General features: G+C 38.6%; 1 protein-coding gene across 5 annotated transcripts in view; it reads left to right on the plus strand.

Moving 5' to 3' along the window:
• Positions 1-9,216: 9,216 nt before the first annotated feature.
• Positions 9,217-19,912, plus strand: part of tp63 (tumor protein p63) — a 42,212-nt gene continuing 31,516 nt past the window's right edge. For 3 of the 5 annotated variants that reach the window (XM_058403236.1, XM_058403238.1, XM_058403240.1), the window contains exons 1-3: positions 9,217-9,284; positions 17,736-17,873; positions 18,037-18,169. In XM_058403236.1, the coding sequence (XP_058259219.1) occupies positions 9,232-9,284; positions 17,736-17,873; positions 18,037-18,169 (324 nt within the window). In that variant the 5' untranslated portion in view covers positions 9,217-9,231. The remainder of the gene's footprint in view (positions 9,285-17,735; positions 17,874-18,036; positions 18,170-19,912) is intronic. The other 2 variants (XM_058403237.1, XM_058403239.1) reach the window with 1 other exon arrangement.

Consider the following 19,912-nt stretch of genomic DNA (forward strand, 5'->3'; position numbering starts at 1 on the left):
TTCATTGATTTGTTTGACACACATACTTTTATTTATATATATATATATATATATATATATATATATATATATATATATATATATATATATATATATATATATAAACGAGCCTTCAAATTGTTTTTGAATGATTAATGTTGGTATTAACGGCAACATTAATTTTAAACAATAAAGGATAAAGTGAGATTAGCTTCACAGCACATACAAAATCTTCACTTCTTCTAATTCAAGCAAACAAAAGAACCACAAACAGCAATGCGCTGCCAAGATTTACAGAGCAATCAGACAACCAAAGCGAAAACAAAGTTAAAACTGGATCTCAGTTGCTGATAGGTTGTGGTTGTAAGGGTTTATTTGGAAGTGGAAGCCTGAGATATGTGGCAATGCGTTGGTGTGAACTTTAAATTGTTTTTATTTCCTGACATGAATGAAAAATTATTCTTGTAGGAACCTAGGCTTTTGTTTAAAAAAAAAAAAAAAAAAACAGGCTTCATTTTATTCTCATGTCCCCTATTACTCAGTCTTCAAAAAAAAAAGGAAGAACTTGATTTAAAATAAAAATAAATAAAATACTGTAAAGATTTTTCTAAATGCATATATATATATATATATATATATATATATATATATATATATATATATGGCTCAGTAATCAAATAATGATCTGCAAAATGTATAGTGTATATCTATTTATCTATCTAATATATGTATATCTCTAAACACAAAGTAAAGACAACTGATGTTGTATATGTGTTCTGTGTATTATAGTCTTATCAAACAAAAGATATTTACGTTACTGTTTTGTCAGTTTACAAAAAGAATGACTGTTTTTGACTCCACCTTTAGATGGCTCAGCAATTTGTAACAAATAACAAACCGGTTTAGTCTATGGACTAACAGCTATGACTAGATCTGAGTAATGTGAATTAGCAGACAGCAAGAAAAAAACAAACCAAAAAAAAAAACAGGTAATCTGTCGATGAATGCCACAAAGCAAGAAAAAAAACATACAAACAAATCTCGTTCCCACCAAAAGTTGTCCTTCAGGATAATCCAAACTCTGGCATGCTGCCTATTTATTGGTTGCCGCAGGTGATGTGAAATTTTCCCATGAATTGATGTTAGGTGTAGAAGTCACTGTGACAAAAGTGAAGGGAGAAAAGTTTGAATCACGACGTGGGAAAACGTTCAACATTGGTTCTGCATTGTTTAATTAGACTAATATGTCACAGTCCCACGTTCACCCAGCCTCTAAGTGGCACCGTGTCAAAGGAGGGACACACCTTCTAATGTTTTACTACTAATCACAAATCTGCATTCAGTTCCCACTTGCTTGTATGCAAAATTGACAATTTCAATAAATTATTCATTGTCAGGTTTACGGTCATACCCTTTTTGATGTGACAGTAAATGTTATGATTTACAACAATCAGCCATAACATTGACAGGTGAAGTGAACAGCAGGGATTGGGTGTATATTAGGTGCATACTGAGTTCTCAAAGTTGATGTGTTTAAAGCAGGAAAAATGGGCAAGAGTAAGTATCTTAGTGACTTTAATTTGGATCAAATTGTGATGGTTAGACGACTGGGTAAGAGCATCTCCAAAACAACAGGTCTTGTCGGGTGTTCCCAGCATGCAGTGGGTAGTACCTATTAAAAGTGGTCCAAGGAAGGACAACCGCTGAAGTGGTGACATGGTCATGGGCTCATTAATGCATAGGAAGTGAAGGCTAGCCCATCTGGACCAATGTTTAGATTCTTATGACCCCAAATGAAGCTGCATAGATGTACAGTAGATGTGGTCGCAGGGCATTTTATCCAACCATTTGTTATAATATGAATCAAAGTGTTTGTTTTTCACACACACTGACAATGCACAGAGCAGCTGTTTTAAAGAAAAACAAGTATTTTTGCATGACCCTGTAATTATTTATAGCTAAGAACAGCACCTGCTGCGATTTTCATGCTATACCGATGAACCCTACAATTTTGCTAGCACTTATCTATGGGAAGCAGTGTTCAGTGCCCTTATGTGCATGAAATCAATGTAGCAATCTTGACTGGGTGCAACAGCCAAGATGTGATGCATACTACTGATAGGTTGAAGTGAGACACACAAGCCTGGTCTTTTCATTAGATGCAATGACTGCAAAAAAAGCCTGCTGTAAATATAAAGAAGTTCTTTGTGGTACTTTCCCGAAACGAAACGAAACAGCCTTTATTTGTCACGTATACATTACAGCACAGTGAAATTCTTTCTTCGCATATCCTATCCTTGGAGGTTGGGGTCAGAGCGCAGGGTCAGCCATGATACGGCGCCCCTGGAGCAGAGAGGGTTAAGGGCCTTGCTCAAGGGCCCAACAGTGGCAACTTGGCAGTGCTGGGGCTTGAACCCCTAATCTTCTGGTCAACGACCCAGAGCCTTAACCACTTGAGCCACCACTGCCCCACTGCCCACTGTCCCTCTTTATTGTGTAACGATTAAATGTGTTTTGTGATATCGACATGTTAATGTCAATTAGTTTAAAAGTCATTTCCTGTTGCCGTATTATCCTGTGGACAGCTATCGGTTGCTGGGCAGTTTCATCTAATACTACGGTTCATAAATGATCACTCCTTAAGCACTGTACAATACACTGGACCGTTTGACTCACTGGACATCCCCTCCATTACTCACAACATACACTCCATGCGAGCCTTGCCATGTGTGTATATCATATTTGTATGTTTGACCCGTGTGTTGCGAGGCAGCCCAAAACCCAAGACCCTCCCTCTTGGCCAGCTGCTTCTCTCCGACAACTGCTTTTTCGGCTGTACGTAATTAAAGGAATCTAATAGGTGCATAAAGACAAATTAAGGAAGATGATGTGTGTAAAGGCACATGTGCCATGCTCTAGGCCTACATAACCCAGACCTATACAGTTACAGATTAATGTGGGTTTAGCACCATGGCACTGAGTTATGGTGCTGTGTGTTAAACCCCAGGCAGGGATAATAAGCGCATTAGAGATGCGGGCTTGGACAAGGCAAAGACTGACGTAACTGTTAATGTGCGAAACGAGGACATGCATCTGATGTGAAGTAATAGGACAGTGGTGAGTGACATGCTATGCCTGCATATTAAAAGCAATTAACAGCGTAATGACGTAATGGTTTCATGTGTCGTTAGGAATATCAGCCGTAATCAATCCTAGGTCGCATCAGGAGTGTGTAGGTAGCGTGTCCTTGTGCTAGAAGGACGTGTATGGTCTGGACCACAGCGTTCAACCTGACTGGTGTTTCTAAAAATGGCTGGTTCAGATCATATGGGCTAAACGAGATTTAGCACAAAGGAAAGACAAAAATTTGTGCTGACGTTGCTGCACTAGCTTCCAAGATCAACACTGAAGCCGGTTTTGTTATGCATGTACAAATGCACTCAGTTCTTATTTCATAAGAAGACAGCTGCCTGTCAATATACTGGACTGCACCAAACACATGCTTGACCTCTGGATTAACCGTCCATCTACTCCAGGAAAGCGGCAGATTGATGTTAGATGGACATGTAGTAGCAGCAGTCATTTCTTAGTAGCCTTGTCATTAAAAGCCCCAAAGGGAATGTACATATACAACAATTTCCAAGTGGGGATTTTTTGGTTGTTAAGCCTGCCATTAGCCCCTCTTTGGAGAACAATACGGGCATTTAAATGCACTCCTAAGAGGAAGAAAGAGAAGGTAGAGTCCAGGATCTTACACAGAATAAACAGCACTGAATGTTGAGGTACTGATGTGATCTCTAGGTTATGGGCATGTGTGTACCCAATTAAAATAAAAGTTTCAGTGAACCTGTTCCTACTACAGCTTCAGAATCTTTTTCTTGAACCTAGTGTGAGCTGATGAGCCTCAAGCTTCAACATGAGATGCTGTTCTGCTCACCACAGTTGTAACCGGTGGTTATTTGAGTTACCAAAGCCTTCAAGACAGCGCAAACAAGTCCACCCATTCTCCTTTGAACCTTTTCAATCCACAAGATGTCTCCACTATGGCCAGCTGCTGCTCACTGGATGTTTTTATTTTTCTGCACCATTCTGTATAAACTATAGAGACTTTTACGTCTTCTAGGAGAATAGCAGTTTCTTTAAACCAGCCTGTCTGTTGCAGTCACATTCTTGTGTCATTCTGCTGGCTGACACATGTCTTATGAGGAAGTAAATTAAAAGTGATATTGGTTTTCTCTCTCTTTGCATACTTTCGCTTCAACCGGTGTGATGCCATATCAAGATGTCTTCAATTACTAAATTTCAGTTTTCCCCTGGAATCCTGCTGGAAAGGAAGTCCTAGTAGTTGATGAGTAGTTTCGACATAGTGAGAGAAACCTGAACACCATTTACATTCAGCTAGTTGTTCTATATTTTCATTGTGTTTTAAATTTAGTTCAATTTATTTGTATGGTACTTTTAACATTGAACATTGTCTCAAAGCAGCTTTACAGAAAAATAAAAACATAGAATTAATATTACAAAGTTTCAAATTAAATTAATATTTATTCCTAATATTTTTTTTTCCTTGAACACTCAATCATTTTGTTTGCTTTATATTTCCTTCAAGCATTTCTTTCTTGCCTTCCATGTTTCCATTAATAAAGTAGCAAAATATCTTACCATTAAATGAATTTGATGGGTCCAAGATGGCACTGAGTGTGGCTGCCGTGCTGCGAGCTCCAACCCAATTTGGAAACTTAAACCTTGAATTGACCACATTGACCACGTTCATGGTAGTTTTCATGTCAAGAAGAGTGTAAGGATGAGATAAAGTGGATCTGGCATTCATGTGTAAGGTAAATATTGAGGCATTGATGTGTTCAGCTTGGTGAGCATTACATGCTTTGTGTGAGTGTTCAAATATAAACCGATCCATTCTAATGCTTTTGTATATGAAGGTGTTATATAAGTTATTAGAAATGCCTGATTACTTTGAATACTGATTGACTTTGGTTCTTGCATGACTCTGAGTTTTGTTCAGTTAATAAATGGTCAGTGATCCAGACAGGTCCAGGCAGTGTGACAAGGTAAGTTCGTTTCTGGATTTTTGGTATTGTTTTCTTAGTGGGAGCTATGGTGATTAGGTAAGTTCTGTTGTGTTATTGAGCGCTCTAATGGTAAAGGATTGTGAAGGACACACACAGAGGGAGATGGCCGAAGTTAGAAAGAACACATCAGGAATGTTATAGCATTTGACTCATCTCTTTCCAGAAGTGATGAACTTACCAAAGGCATGGGTGTGGTGGTTAATAAAGTTGAGTGTGCAGATTGTGCATTCATTCCAAAACTTATGTAAACTCAGCTTTCTGGTGCACAGATAAGTAGCCTTTATTTTTTGTCACGCATACATTACTGCACAGTGAAATTCTTTCTTTGCATATACCATATACCTTGGAGGGTTGGGGTCAGAGCGCAGGGTCAGCCATGATGCAGCACCCCTGGAGCAGGAGGATTGGGGACCTTGCTCAAGGGCACAACTGTGGCAGCTTGGTGGTGCTGGGGTTTAAACGCCAATCAACAACCCAGAGCCTTAACCATTTGAGCTACACAATGTCCCATCCCTGAGCACTTACAAAATGCAACTCAGAAGCCTTGTGAGAACTGTCTCATCTGTGTTAGCATAAAAGAGGTTTTCACACAGGAAATCACCCAGCATCTTTTTACATGTGGGAATATTTATGTGTTCATGTGTGGGAGTTACAGTATAATAATAACAGGAAGTGGGCACAGTACTGAAAAAATTTATTTCAGAGAAAAAGTATAGATAGTGTCACGATCTTAATTTAAAGTGGAGGCATTCAGGCAAAACTTTTACTCAAATCAAAACGAAAAAGGTTCTTGTTTTTAATGTACTCAGGTATTAAAATCTAAATGAATGTTTTTAGTATTGAAATGGTTAAAGCTTATTTTCTTATGTGAAAAATAACTCAACTTAAACTGTTAGAAGATTATCTTTGTTCTAATTTTGCCTGAAAGTATCAGTCATCGTTCTAAGTTTGCAATATTTACCACATGTGAGAATTTGGATTTTGATACTAGTCTAACACGGCATTAGCAAAGAAACCAGGTTAACTTAGTTAATTATGGCCATTTAATATTAGCAAAATCACAGTGCTTTCAAATTCAGTGGAGTTAATGAATTCTAGTAAGGCAAAGGTGATATCACTTTTTACACAAGTCCTTGCTAACTTAAAGCATACTGAAACATCTTTCTGTGATAAAATGTTACTGCAAGACAGGGAAGTTCAATGGTGTGACATATCTATTCGAATTATTCTTGAAGGGAATGATCTGAAATGACTGAATGCTAATCTGAAATGTCTGGATGCTAAACTGAAATGACTGAATGCTAATCTGTAATATCTGGATGCTAAACTGAAATGACTGGATGCTAACTAGTACAAATGGTTTTTAATCGGACATGACTGAATACTAATTTGAAATGACTGGATGCTAAACTGAAATGACTGAATGCTAATCTGTAATATTTCTTTTTTTTTTACTCTCTGTGCCGCTTATCCGATCTATACTGGAGCCTGTGCCTATCTCAGGAGTCATCAGGCATCAAGGCAGGATACGCCCTGGACAGAGTGCCAACCCATCACAGGGCACACACACACATTCACTCACTATAGGCAATTTAGAGACTCCAATCAGCCTAGAAGCATGTCTTTGGACTGTGGGAGGCGAACGTGCTAACCACTAAGCCACCGTGCCACCTAATCTGTAATATCTGGATGCTAAACTAGTACAAATGGTTTTTAATCGGACATGACTGAATACTAATTTGAAATGACTGGATGCTAAACTGAAATGACTGAATGCTAATCTGTAATATTTCTTTTTTTTTTTACTCTCTGTGCCGCTTATCCGATCTATACTGGAGCCTGTGCCTATCTCAGGAGTCATCAGGCATCAAGGCAGGATACACCCTGGACGGAGTGCCAACCCATCACAGGGCACACACACACTCTCATTCACACACGCAACAGGCAATTTAGAGACGCCAATCAGCCTAGAAGCATGTCTTTGGACTGTGGGAGGAAACCCACCAAGCACGGGGAGAACATGCAAACTCCACACACACAGCCGCTCACTGCGAGACTTGAACACAGGACGCATGGGGCGAACGTGCTAACCACTAAACCACCGTGCCGCCTAATCTGTAATAGCTGGATGTTAAACTGAAATGACTGGATGCTAAACTAGTACAAATGGTTTTTAATCTGGCATGACTGAATACTAATTTGAAATGATTGGATGCTAAACTGAAATGCCTGGATGCTAAAATGAAACAATTGGTGGTTTATTTGAAATGACTGGATGCTAATTTGAAATGACTGGATGCTAAACCAGAAATAATGGCCGTTAATCTGAAATGACTGGATGCTAAACCAGAAAAAAAATTATTGTTAATCTGATGCTAACCTGAGCCTATTCTAGTGTGTAGTGTACAATCACTGGCTGGATGAAAGAAAAAGAAGAGAATTATTTTATATTATTTATAGTAACTTCTTTTTCATGGAAATGTAACTAAGAGTATTAAATGTATTAAGAGTATTCGTGTTTGCAAATAGCGTTTTTTTTTAAGCACATCAAGCACAGGACTAGTGTCATGTAACAATTAAGTCTTTAGCAGCAGACTGGATGAGCTGTGATAATGTACATATGCCACTCACTAATGAATCTAAATGTAGCTTACACTTCAGCACAGCCTTTTGATTTGGACTTCGTTCAGGACCGACACTTCCAAAATGAGGATGTACAATTTGCAGATGTTAGTAGAGCTCTCTATTGGTCCGGGTGTGGGCACTATACAGTTCATGTTCATTGGGTGGGTGATATGAGGGTTGGGCTAAAAATAACTCTGCTGCTTTAGCATGTGTGGCAAGGAAGAAGTAAAGTAGACATTTGCAGAGGGCTGCTGGTTGGTTACTTGTGGAGGGGATTTTTTTCTACGTCACTTTCCCTCTGAATAGGCTATTAAAAAGACACAGCCAGTCTGCAGCCTGATCTCACTAGGTTGGCATACTATGCTGACATCATCAAGGTCTCAGAGGTTCATTGTGGATGGCGGGGCCAAGGAGAGAAGAGGGCGCTAGAGAGACCTCTCGATTTCCAAAGAGTACAAAAGTCCTGCGTGACGGCTCATGTTCCCTGGATACTCAGCATCTATTTATTATCTGTCCACCTCTGCGACCCTGTTCTTTAATTTAGAACTCTGATTCATCTGCTGTTCATTCCCCTGAAAATGCAAAAACGCCTCTACTTTTACAGTCCCTTGGCCACTGGCCACTGGCCACTCCAGCAAGACTGGGTTAATGTCTGCGTTTCTATATTTTATTTAGTCCTAATCTCTATAGTTATTTCATTTTTGGAATCTATGCACCTTTGAAAGACACAGAAGTGAATCTTTAAATAAGAAACCCCACATTTCCTATGTAGTGTCTCCAGAAGAGGTATGAGCACCAGCATGAACTCGTACATTACAAATTGCCAGGTTTCTTTTCTCCAAAGACCTGTAGAAGTTCTGAGTGTACATCCTAAATGTATGTCAGCAGCAGGAGTAAAGAGCCAGAGCCAAACATTTCACCTCAGGCTTTAGTCTTATTGACAGATCAGGAAGCCACCTTAGACAGCGAGGACCATTTTAGAAGACATGTTTTTCACCTGATCGGTCCGGAACGATGCTTTAGCAGCCAGAGTGATGCAATTGCAAATGCCTGACTGACAGCTCTACTGATTGTAAAAGGAAATTTCAGGCAGCAAAGGGAAGTTGGAATGAACATTTCAGCAGAGTGCTTAGACAGCCATCAATGGGGACATGGACCAGGAATGGAGAGGGCGGGGGACAGTTTGGTGAGGGGGTTGTTGCTTAATATCAATATCCTAGCAACTGAGGGAGTCCAATACCTCCTGCAGTTGTTGTCAAGGATTGGTCAGCACTCTGGTATTGGCTCCACCCCCTCAGCTTGGGCACTGTAGAAAGAATAAGCCAAAATCAAAACATCCTCCACACTTGACTGACTCCTGTGCACTTGACCTTAACTGCACTTTACCCTGTCTGATATTTCTTGTCATTAATATATTTTTTTGTTTGTTTGTGGTTTTTTTTTTGTTCATACATCTGACCTCTTTGTTCGCCTTGATCGATGTGCTTGTGCCACTTACTCACTTTAAAAGGCTCAGAGAAGACTACAGTGTGGCAGTATGACATCTCCGTATGCGGCCGTACAGTTCTGCCCCGAGCACGCCTTTCAACGGTAAGACATGACCTTCTATTCATGGCCAGGTGCTTAGTCTGAGTCACCAAGATTACTATGGAAATGTTGTCACATGACCCAGAGTCAGACTGTATGTTTAGTATTGGTTTCATTTAGTAACACAAGTAGGGCATGTTGGTAATCATGAAAGTAGTTCTGAGCATTGCATAAAATTTCACTCACTTTTGCATGAGTGTGTTTAACCAGGCTAAAAACACAACTGCATTGGAATATCACAGCGTTCATATCACAATATCACACCGTTCATATCACGCTATTGAAATTTTGTTCAATTTCTGTCCAGCTTGAGACTGTGTAACTGTGTCTGGAGATGCAAACAGTTGGATCTAACTGTCCAGCTGCTGCCAGGCTTGGATATTTATAGACACGTGTTCTTATGGTAACAATGCAAGTGTATGGGAGTGTCCAGGGTTCAGGGCAGTCAGACAAGACACTTGAAACCTTGAACCTCCTCACTATTCACACACCACTTTACACTTCACTGCAGAGTTAAACTGGGCTAAACTGCCTGCCTGTACTGCTGTCTCACTGCTCATCTTATATCCATGCTAACCCTATGATTTTATGGAACTGTAAAGACACACAAAAGCACTTCTCATGCTTAGGGATGCGTAATCAGGTACAAGTACAAGTAGATGTCAATCGTGTAACACTGAAGCATTGAATTTTGCAGATTATAATATAACCTGTGTAACTTGTGTTCATGTTTTAAAAAATTACTATGGACCGACTTTAAGTAAAAATGTGTAACAAGTCATTTTGAAATCACCAAATAGAAGTCATACTGAATTTAAATAGTTTTTTTAACAGGATTGTAAGAGTACTGTGAGTTCTGTATATGTAATGTGTTGTTTTTATGTTTATTATATTAACATTAATCCATATTTTGCAATGCCATAAAGGAAATGGGAGTTTGATTAAACATCATATCCTGTTGTTCTACATGTCAATCAAAACCCTGACTCTGAGCACTCTGATGTGTGAAAGACAAACAAGTATTTAATCACCCTATTACCCAATTCTGAGCAGCACATCACTGATACAGGTGTAAAAATGCTGTGTGATGAGCCTCATTGCAGGTACAGAAACCCATCACTGATGTTTTACTGTCCGGTCTATTAGCCATCACTCAATCCAGTCTCCTCCATAGAAAAGGAGACCAGTAACAGACAAGAGATGATGTTGGGCTTAACAAATTTCTCCAGGTTAAAAAAAATTCCATAAAAGACAATTATTAATATATTAAAAACAATTTTAACAACTATAACGGAAAGATAATTTTCTTTAAAAATTGTTTTAGGTTTAAAATGTAAAATGCTTATTCTATTGGGAAAAAAAGTTTGCTTTTTTCTGGAAATGTCAAGCAATTTTTAAAAAAGTATCTTTTAGTGTAAAAAATATTAAATTTATATAATGTCAAATAAAAATGTGTTATTGGGCCACACTTATCCGATTATCCATTTTATGCTGCCTAAATGTATCAAATATGCAAAATAAATGGACCACCCTAAAATCTAGAATACCAAGTAGAAAAGAGACATTATTATACGATTTTGGAAGCAAAACTCATTTTTATTCATATTTATATGAGAATCACACTTATATCAGATCCTTTTAGGGTTTTCCTATGTTAATACTGTGCCAAAAAATCATTATTCAGAATATAACAGGCACGTGTTCTTACCTCCCATGAAAAATATGACTTTTGTCTCATGGAAGAGTGACTTTCCCTGTTTGATCGCTTTGCCATAGTCTGTACTGCTTTGGAGAAAAACTTGGATAAACACCATAAATCACGAAGAAAGCACTCCTGCAGAGTGAGTGGAAGTCACTATTTGAAATCACTCAGGCTTTTTCACTAGAATGAAGCACAATGAAAGCACGCGCCAGAGAGGAGGAGAAACCTGGAGGGCCGCTCTTCTTTTGTTTGAGCCTTCATGTCTGTCCTGCAGCCGCTGGTTTGAGGGATGAGGGAGGGAGGGGACTGCTCTCTTTGAACACCACTTGGCTTTTGATTAATGAAGTCACAGGAGAAGACCCCCTACACCCTTGCAGATCGCAGGCTCTGTTTGTTTTGATTGCATCTTCATCGCTGGATGTGCCCAACCTGCCAGGAGACAATGGGCAGCCCTGTTTAGCTCTGACCTTTAACCCTGTTCCGTCTGCAAGAGGCCCGGTTTGCGTTAAAGTGGATGCAGCACACCTTCCCCCTTAGGCTGAATACATAAGTCCTTCAGTAACCAGACACCAGGCTGCCCACAGCCCCCCTACACACACACCAGATCCGCTAAACATCAAACCTACCACACTCGGGAGCAGCGCAGAAAATAACCGCAACGAAAAAATAGAGATGAGACCACTATTGTCTCCAAGGAGGGTTTCAGGCCTTTTTTTTTTTAAGTGGTAGCCCAATTCAAATGCAGTTGAAGCGTGAAGTTTTACATAGCTCTGAGTGGATTTTCCCAAAGTATTTCTTAAACAAACTTTGATCTTCCTTCTTAGAAAGACAGGAGCAGATTGCCTAAGCTGAGGATGATATGCAATTTGGGATGGTGATGGAATTGGCAAGCAAAACTAGAAGACATGTCACTGAATCAAAATATGAAATAGCAGACCCAATGCACTAGCAGATAAGAGTTTGTTTGATTGATTTTTATGGTCATAGCAAGGCCATAGGTCCGTCTGTGAGCTTTTGCTCCTGATAAAACTTTTGGTAAAACCCATGACCTGTCCAGTATAATTGAAACAGCTATCTGTGGACCACTCACCAAGGCACATAACCTGACCATAAACTTCTGTCATTTCTGCACTTGTAAATCACACAGCATCAACACATGGATGAAAAAGGTCTGGATGCTTTGACGCGTGGGTGCTGTGCCTTTTTGTGGAACCATGATGTCGTTCTTGGCCATCACTCCATGTCAACTGGATTGTGTTTCTGGCAACATCCCAGCGATGTAGGGGGTAACATGGGTCAACTCAGTCCTCCAACACTTCCTCCTTGCTGGAATGCATAAATCATCTTAGGTTGATTAGAGCTCTGTGTCTCCAGATTCAGGGCTGATGATGATGTCATGACAGTGGTCTTTCAGTTGAGCTGTCAAATCTCCAGCAGTGAATCTGAAACATGCTCCGCACTATGCGTGACCTGAGAAAGCAGCGAGTCTGCACCTGCCGAAGACATATATATTTCTCATGCTCTCACTGGCCTAAAATGTTGATAATATCACGTGTAATAATATATAATGAGAGAGATGGTCACCATGCCATTTAATAGCCATTACATCCTGTGGTATATAAGTATCATTTTGCTTTGTGGTATGGAGTGCAGATCTGATTCAGGATCCAGTCGAATGGACAGTGACTCCAGTAGCTCTCCGTAGACTATAAATGAAACATAGTTTCCATGTCATATAAACACATTGCTTAAGTTCCTTATACCTGTTAATAATCTGTGATTAAGTCATGTATTCATGTGAAATGACAAAAAACACAACCCGGTTTCGTTCCTGCTGTACTAAGGACACAATTTCAGTTTCTTTTTGCAACTCATCTGATCCAAACGATGAAGGGGTTGATATGCTGTGTAGTGTGTCCCCTTGCAAAGCCTTAATATATGGATTAGGCTTCTTTTAAACTACACTATATGACCGAAGCATGTGGACACCTGGCCATCACACTTATATGTTGGCCTTCCCCAAGCTGCTTCTGCTGCAATTGCCTGTGTAAAATGTAGTATTATAATTTCCCATCACTGAATCTAAGACACAGTGGAGGAGGAGTCAAATCTGCCCCAGCATGACAGTACCATGTATATAAAGTAAGTTCTATGAAGACACAGTTTGCCAAGAATGGATGGATTTGCCAGAGCCATGACCTCAACCCCACTGAACATGTTTGGGATGAACTGAAACACTGACTGCACCCGACCTCCTCACCTGAGATCAGCCTGAACTTACTAATGTTTTTATGCCCGAATGAACACGAATCCTCCAAAATGTAATGGAAAGCCTTCCCAGAAATTTTGAGCTTATTATAACAGCAAACAGTGGACATCATTGTATAAAGTACAACTCGGAAGATTGTGAGTTTGAATCCCAGGTTCACCAATCTGCCACTGCTGGGCCTTTGAGCAAGGCCCTTAACCCTCGATTGCTCGGTTCAATAAAATGAAATAAAATGTAAGTCACTCTGGATAAGGCTGTCTGCTAAATGCCATAAATGTAAATGACTAAATCTGGAATATGAGTGTGATGGCCAGGTGTCCACAAACCTCTGGCTATATAGTGTATTTTGCCATATTATTTAATTCCATTTTATTCAGTAAAATATGGCTAATACTGTTTACTTCCAAAAGAGATGAGTAAAATAGACCTACATGCATCTTCCATCTCTTTCCAGTGGAAGCAGATAACAAAAAGTATTATCAAGATGAAAATTTAGTATCAATCACTAATTTACATTTTCATGGAATCACCATAATTAGCTAAACAATATGAAAAAATAAGTTTTTAGAAGAGCAAGGTTGATAGAAGTCAACAGATGATGCCAGAGAATAATTAGCATAATCACTGGATCATTTTGTTTATTTGGATGTCAAAATATGTTACATTAAAAAGGAAAATTTTTGGAAACAAATAGAATTGAATACAATTTTATTACAGTACTCAAAATAGTCAATTTGATCTAAGTAGTCTTTGGTCATGGCACAACAAACAATTTTATTTATACGAGATAAAGTCAAACCAACTGTTTTGTAAACTGTGTTTACAAAATCATTTCTATACAGAAAACAGACAGGAAGAAGCAGTGGTAGTTGAGTGAACCTGCTCTTTCACCTCGTATAATCAGCAGCTACAATGTCCTCCACCCTGCATGTGTGCTATACAGCCAATAGAAAACTGGAAGTTATAATTTCAGTGCTGGACTAATGGATGATGCATGACAATAGACTTGGCTGTTTGGCATATGTGAGTCCTCATAATACCTAATGACATTATCTGTAGGCTTAGACCACACATTGGGAGTAAAACATGGTTTCTCTCCTGTGACAGGTCTGGCGGCACAACAATATCCGTCTGAATCAGCTCAAGTGTTCACCCCGCGCCACACCTCTTTGGCTGCACATAAAAGGGGGATTGACCACGCTTTTCTCATTGAGCTGTTCTGTGAGGGAACCTTTTAAGCAAAGAAAGATGCATTTTGAGTGTTATTGAAGCTGCTCCACCGGTCTTCACCCCTTCATCATTTAGGATTTAGAGTTAATTCTGTCGTATTTCCAGTCTTAGGCCTAACCCTTAATGTGTATGCTTTTCTGACATTTAGAATCAGGCAGGACTGCATATTACACTAACATGGGTTTAAAATCCATGAATGCATTAATGTTAGTTTAGTAATTCCCGCTTGTGCCACTCCTTTTTGGCAAGGTATTAAAAGGGGGAATTGAACACGTTTTTCTTGTTCCTTATATCTTCTGCCAAGTCGAGGTTGTATACATGGAATGGGGTTCTTTGATTCTGTACCTATAACAACAACGACTGTGTGGGAATGTATACAACGTCCGTGTATGTGTATTGCATAAGATCAATACAAACAGAACATACAAACAAGATTAATGTGATGTTTGAATGAGAAGATGAAAAGCATTGAAATATACATATATTATATATTGCTGTGTGAACTGACCTAGTAGTAATTAACACATTAATAGCAGTTTAACAAGATTGTTTCCACCTTTAGCACTTGATCCAGCACATCTTATTGTTTTTTATATATTGTCTGAGCCATCAGTCACTTGTAAACACAACTTAATGAAGACACCAGATTTTAAAAAACGAGTTCTAGAAATATGTACTGAATAGATGTTTTTCAATGATCAATTTTATTCAATTATCATGCTTCTCAATTTCTATTTGAGTTGTCAGATTAATAAAATAAAGACAACGTTTGGGCTAACCTTATGTAAAGAAAAACATGGCCCTTGGAATGAAGGATAAATTGACACCTAACACTAATCTGCCACACTTACATTTCTCTTTAAGTTAGGTCATAAATGTATTCATTAAAATTTACTCCTTAGCGTAAGCAATGTCTCTCCAGTTAAAATATCTCCTCTGTTGTCCTCAGTGCAAACAAAAAAACTTTCATGGATTTTCATGGACTCCACCCCATTTGTGTCACCCGCAAACACTATCACCATCTTGCTGAATAGCATTTAAGTCTGAGGTCTGAATACTAATGTGCACAATTTCATTATTAAATCCTCACTTTCTAGATCAATATGGATATTTATTCAGATAAAATGCAGCCAGAGTCTTAAATAGTAAATATTTCAATTTATTGCTAATCAGCAAGGTTAAAGGGTTAAACTCTTTCGACAATATTTTTTATGAGTAGTATCTGACTCATTTAACATCTGATTGGACTCATCAGTTAATTACCTAGGCCTCTGAGGACTAAAGGAAACTGTGACCCTCCAGGACCTGAGTTTAACACTCCTATATTAAAGCACCTGTGGTAGGGTTTCATCTCTAGGCTGTGGTAAACTCACATCCTGCTTCGAAGTTATTCATTAGGTATGTCTGCGTCGTGTAGCATATTAATATCACCCGCTCACAGAATGTGGGGAAATTCCGGCTCTACGCCCAAGTGCCCGCCTCACATTATAGCATGATACCCCCAGTCCCAGCCACAAACAGGCACATACACACACACTCACTATTTCATCCAGACACACACACACACACATAACCAAACACTCTACACTGCCAAGCCCAGTCCAGCTGCACACATGCTGCATGCTGCAAATCACAGAGGTCGTGTTGCTGTCATGTAGACTTTGGGGGGAATTCCGCTTTGCCCAGACCCACAGCATGCGCTGCTCTTCAACAGGAACAATGAGACTTCAGGCCATTGCTTGGTGTTACATTTCAGAGAGAGAAGGGTCACAGTGTCTGCGCTGACAGTCATACTCTCTTTTCTCTTTCAGAACCACAAATAACCTCTGATTTAGTTTACCGAGCTGAAAAAAAAGTATGAATGCAGCTTTTTCAAATCTGTTATGAATGAAAAAACAGCAAACAAACATTTCAACTTGTTTTTTTGCACTGGGAAACATTTATCTAATGCTAACATGATATTTAAAAACTAGTCTAACCAAAGCTGTTTTTACATAGTTTTTTTTAATAATTCTGGTTATTTACACTTTCACAAAGGAAATTCTGTTATGAGTAGCACTTCTTTGTTTGACTTAATTTACAACTGACTTTGACTCTCTAAATCTACATCAATATTTATTAAAAAACCTCAGCAGCTACCCTAAGACTTGCATCATAGGCTCATAGTGTAGGTTGTTTAAGTAAGAAACTGACGTTCCCTGGAAGCCCCAATCTATAACTCTATCAGCAAGTCAACAGTTTTGAACTGAATATTGTTACCAGAAAGCATTTGAACAGCACTATTAGCTTGTATCAGTCTTTTGTATCCCATTGCACCACTACCATTAACACTCATTTGTTTGTTTTTCTTATTTGATGGTCATCTTTGCCTGAGAAAAGCTTCTCTTTCCACTTACAAGCAATTAGAGAGCAGCAATGCCTGTGTGGGTGTTTCTTGCTTCATTCGTATACTCCACCTATATGTTTTTAGCCTTTAAGCTTTGTTATTACAGTCCAAACCAGCATTTCAGGTGACCATGACTTTGATTTGTTGACTTCTGACTGAAGTGTCGAGTTGAAACAAATCTTAAACTCTGTGTACTCTGTGTACTAAACATTTATATTAAGCACTCAGATGCATCCAGTCTTTTTTTCATGCTTTTTTGTCACAGCTGAAGCATTTGGACTATTTAACATTTTGCAACTAAGGCTTTTTCACTTTTGTTAAATGAAATTTTCTATTTTCACACTGGTATATGTTTACTTTCTTTATAAATGAATCCAGTCCCAATCTGAACATTCCTTAAAGTAAATACTTGTCTACTTGTCTTTCTATTGCTAAAGTCTTACTCACTTATTGTATTATTGTTCCACTTCCTTCCTTAATAGCCTGTTATCATCTAGAAACCCTAGTCATGAGCATTTCCATATTCATGTTCTGAACATTATTCTGAGCGCTGTGTATAGAAAAAAAAAAGCATTTCTTATTTACATTATAGTTTATATTATCTTCTTGTACAAATTTACAAATTCAGTAATATGGATACTTCTCTGCAAGGAAGTCTACTGTACTAAACAGAACAAATATAATTTTTACAAAATATGAATAATGGCAAAATATGAAATAAAATTAAATTACATTAAAATTAATTATGTATAAAAATTAAATAAATGCCACACAGAATATATATTTTTAGATATAGGCCAATCAGTGAATGAGGATTTCTTGCAGTAGACAGTATTTTATATGTACATTGTATTGTATATGTTTCAGCAGATTGCGTGAACCAGCAGCATGCCTCTCATGGGCTGAGGGATCCTTTCTTGCCTCCATGTCTCAGAGTCCGAGCTCACAGGGAACTGACATCCTCGGGCCAGATGTTTTTAACCAGCTGCTGGAGATGCTGGACCAGTATGTACATTTGTACAAATACAAACTTTATTGACAGGCACGGCTTCTGTTACACATCTGAATGGTCACTGCCGAAAAACAATTGGAAAGACTACAAATTTTTTTGTAACGTGTTAAAAGGTTCCCCATGGGTTTTTTTTGTTTTTTTTTTGTACTTCCTCAGGTCGGCGTTCCACACTGTTCAGCCCATTGAGCTCTTGAATTTCTCAGAAGGTGCAACAGTCAACTCTCCATCCAACACCATTCAGATCAGCATGGACTGCATCACCATGCACGGCTCTGACGATCACCTCGCAGTGAGTGTCCCACAGCATTACCAATCAGCTGTCTGTTTTTCAATGTAGCGAGCCTTATAGTGTTCTCTTTCATTTTATTAGCTTCAATGAATGTGTAGTAAACATCCGTGATTCACAGAACTACAAGAATTTGAGCCTCACAGAAAATATATATATATATATATATATATATATATATATATATATATATATATATATATATATATTTTTATTTTTATTTTTTTTAAAGCTCTTCCTGATTCTGTTCATGTGGCCATGTCATCAGGATTACTGCTTCTACTGCAAATCAAATATTTTGCAATTCAGGAAGTGATTTCTGAAGACATATTTTACTAATTCACCAGGAGCGTTTTCCTAAAAAAACAAAAAAAACGATACTGTTTTGCCTCAAGTGAAGAAACCAATTCTGATGAATGCAATGACATTCTTCATAATTTCACAACTTCAGAAAACTCATCTGATTTACTGTAACTGCTGTAAATATAAGCTGAACTGAGTTATTAATTACACCAGTTATCTACATTTTCCATAGATTAAAAAATTAAATTTTAGGTGATGCAAGCTTGTTTTATTTCCTTAACTAAACTATTAAAATTGTGAAAAAAGTGTAAGATGCAAATACAGTGAAAATACTTACAGATTGTGCTTCCATGAGGGAAGGTTTATAAAAACAAAATTCAAATGTATATAAATAATGAGGATCTCCTGCTAAGGATCTCTTACAGAAATTACAGCCATTATATGTTCCAATATTTTCCATAAACCATTTTTGACTGCTTTATGGAATTTAAGGTTATTATTATAATCCAGAAATTAATTTACAGGCTGCCTTGGTGAAAAGATAATTGCTGTCAATTAAATAAAAATGTGATGACACAAAAAACCCCAGAAAACTCCTATTAGCTCTGTGCAAGTGAAACTTGTTTTGTTTGGCGTGACCATTGAGGTGCAGCATTTGGCTTTGGGGGAAATTCTGTGGTAAACTCCAGTGAAAGCCGTTATTGCCCACATGCACATCTGGGGTCGTTGTTTGGTGTGGGTTTCCCCAGTCGAGTTAGGTACCACTTATCTGATTGGATTTGCTAACAATTAGTCTGAATGCATGTAAGACTGCGTACCAATAGTATGTCTCTGGTGTTAAATTAAGCAGTCATCCTGCTGCTATTTATGCTCCTGATGATGTCGTCTGGACGGAGTCGCACAGCTGAACCGATTTCTGCATTGTTGGTATAATTGATGCGTATACGGGACTCATGCTCTGGGAACATGGAGAGGATCTGCAGGAAAACTGTCAATCAGAAATGTTCTACTTTGATGTAAGTCAAATATGTAGCTCGATGTGTGCATTTTTATTTCAGCACCAGGATTTTCTCCCTGTTCTTTTCTCTGGAAAAAAAAGCTTTTCTTTCAGCTGTTCTTTTCCTTAAATACTGGGTGTGTGAGAATTCAACTGTCATATATGGTTACATCATTAAGTGCCTAAATACAGCATATACACACCAGAAGTGCAGTGAAGTATGGCACCTGAGAGTGTGAGTTGTAGATAGAGCTGCAGTTTGGTCTGTAAGCCAGGGAGGTGATGTGATTGGTCTCCTCCCAGTGCAGGAATGCTGTTGTCCAGCAGTAAAGCAGAGGAGGATAAAAAGGAGAGGCACACAAATCGCTGTGATTCTCTACCCTGGGGTGTTAAGTGTGGGGGGGCTCTGCTTTCTCTTGAACTGGTGATTAATGCCCCCCATACTT

Source organism: Hemibagrus wyckioides, linkage group LG11 (genome assembly GCF_019097595.1).
Source record: "Hemibagrus wyckioides isolate EC202008001 linkage group LG11, SWU_Hwy_1.0, whole genome shotgun sequence".
In the NCBI taxonomy this organism is placed as follows: Eukaryota; Metazoa; Chordata; class Actinopteri; order Siluriformes; family Bagridae; genus Hemibagrus; species Hemibagrus wyckioides.